Below are 2,386 nucleotides of genomic sequence, written 5' to 3' on the forward strand. Positions count from 1 at the left end.
ATAGTTATAAATATAGTTTTCAGGACATTTTTCTTTATTTTTGGATAATTATCTCATAATTCTCCCCTCTTCTTTAAAACTAATTTGAAGAAAAGTTTCTTCCCACATTTTAATAATTTCTTGCACTTTGTGGGACATTTCTTGACCAGTGGATCTTTGTTTTTTTCCCATGTTTTCAAAAGAAATCAAACCAATATTACCAGGTTTCAAAGGGTCAAAAAACGTGAAAAAGGCATCTGAACGCAGCACAAGAAAACTTATGTTGATCCAGATTTCAGTGGATCTCAAATTGCTTATATGCATTCTTATTTTGAACCATTTTACCTTATACTATACGATAAAAAATGTACATTGTAGCTACTTTCATACCATCTACATTAACATTTGAAAGATACACACAGTTACAGACACAGTTGAAATTGTGACGTTAAAATTTCAAAATAGGGCAAGGCTTGATACTTTACCCCCTTAGGTGTGGCTGTATCAAAGTGATATCATTTACAATAAGTCTTTCCACACTTTATGGCTTAATGAGACTATTTCTGTTTTCTTCGTAGGAGGTGTAGTGTTGATATCAGGGACCGGCTCAAACTGCAAGCTCGTCAATCCCGATGGCTCACAGATCGGCTGTGGAGGCTGGGGTCACATGATGGGCGATGAGGGATCAGGTAACTATGGTTATATATATATTGTGATATTTTGAGAGGTTGGGAGCTTTTATCTCGGAGCTTTGGAGGTGTTGGTGCAGGAAATGAGGACAATCAAATGCTGCTTTCCAACTCAAATTCAGTGTATTCAGTCTTCTTTAAAAACTTATGTATTGCAGACAGAAGTAAAATAAAAATAAAAATGAAAATTGGGTATGTAAGTCAAAGTTCTAATTCACAGTCTTCTGGGAAACATAAATAAAAAACTATGTTCTTCTTTATCTGTCTCAATCATTGTTTCTCATCCACATGCACTGATTCCCCCTTTCTCCTGAACTCCCTCATTGGGGCAATCAGCTGATTTGTTTCAGCTGGGCAGCAATTAGTGTCCTGACTGCCCTGCTCCCTTACTGTGCACTTGTAGTCTTTCACTGGATGCCATGATGGTTTGTAGTTCTTGTTGCAACTCCCAGGAGGGAATGAATCTCCCTTCAATGACTAACTCTCATGACATCACAATATATATGTATATGAATGATTTATAGCTTTACTGATTAGACCAAACTCTTCAGACAATCTTCTTTATCTCTCAGCATTCTGGATCGCTCACTTGGCGGTGAAGACAGTGTTTGATGCCAAAGACAACCTGGTGGCTCCTCCGTATGATATTTCACATGTCAAGAAAACCATGGAGGAGTACTTTCAGGTCTGTGACAACATATACGCTAATATTAGTGCAGGTTTGAGTAGTGCCAATCAGGGTAAGAAATGAACTAGGGACCGGAACACCTTAAACACGTCAAATTAGAATTTAGTGTCCTTTGATTTTAAAAAGTCATGTTTCTCTCTTGTAATGGAGTGAAAAATGAATATGTAAAAAAAAATTGCTGTACATCTCAGGTGTCAGATTTGATGGGCATGTTGCCGCACCTCTACAGACACTTCCAGAAGTCCTACTTTGCTGGTTTTTGCAAGAAGCTGGCTGAAGGTAGGTGGCACATCACTGTCTGCTTGGTTGTGCAGAGGAAGAAGTAAACGATTTGAGTGGAAGGTAAAATAATAAGTACGTGTCTGTGTGTTTTAGGTGCAGAAGCAGGGGATGCTCTCTGTCGGTATGTGTTCACTCAGGCTGGGAGAGTCCTGGCAAAACATGTAGAAGCAGTCCTGCCTGCAGCACAAGAGGTAACGTATAATGAATTCTAGTGTAGGGGTGGACTAAACCGTTTTGGGCCTTTTGTAAGAGAGAGATCCCAATCTCAGCTGCAGATTGGATGAGAACCTGTTACTTCCCCCTCAGATGGTGTTCATGTAAAAGAGTCAAATAATGAGAATTTTTTTAATTTCTTTTTTGTAGTTTGGTTGATTAAATCTTGTTGACAGATTTACAACTATTTTAGTGCATTCTAGTGCTATTTTAGTGCATGACTGCATGTTAAAGCATCAGTTCAACGTTTAAGGAAATACTTGCTCTCTTGCTGAGAGTTAGATGTTAACATAGGCCCTTTTCACAGGAGACATTTTAGCTCATTATAGGAGGAAAAGCACAGGTGTTACTAATGACACTAATGAAGGCTCTGTTACATTCAAAAAGTCTTATTGAGAGTGACGGTGAGAAAGCAAATACCAGGACCCTGAAAGCAAAGCAGCTGAATGGAATTCAGCCATCGTTAATTCCATTATGTACACCTGTGTTTTCCCTCCTGTGTTATGCTACAGGCTTACAGCCAGCAGCCGGCTAG

General features: G+C 38.9%; 1 protein-coding gene across 1 annotated transcript; it reads left to right on the forward strand.

Annotated features, from left to right (window-relative positions):
- Positions 1–557: 557 nt before the first annotated feature.
- LOC121966046 (N-acetyl-D-glucosamine kinase-like) lies at positions 558–1,932 on the forward strand (the record flags this gene model as incomplete). Its single annotated transcript, XM_042516149.1, has 4 exons — positions 558–668; positions 1,241–1,353; positions 1,548–1,635; positions 1,732–1,932. Coding segments are annotated over 4 exons (431 nt in total), but the record flags the coding sequence as incomplete, so codon positions are not given.
- Positions 1,933–2,386: the final 454 nt, after the last annotated feature.

This window comes from Plectropomus leopardus, unplaced genomic scaffold (genome assembly GCF_008729295.1).
Source record: "Plectropomus leopardus isolate mb unplaced genomic scaffold, YSFRI_Pleo_2.0 unplaced_scaffold22901, whole genome shotgun sequence".
NCBI classification, from domain to species: Eukaryota; Metazoa; Chordata; class Actinopteri; order Perciformes; family Serranidae; genus Plectropomus; species Plectropomus leopardus.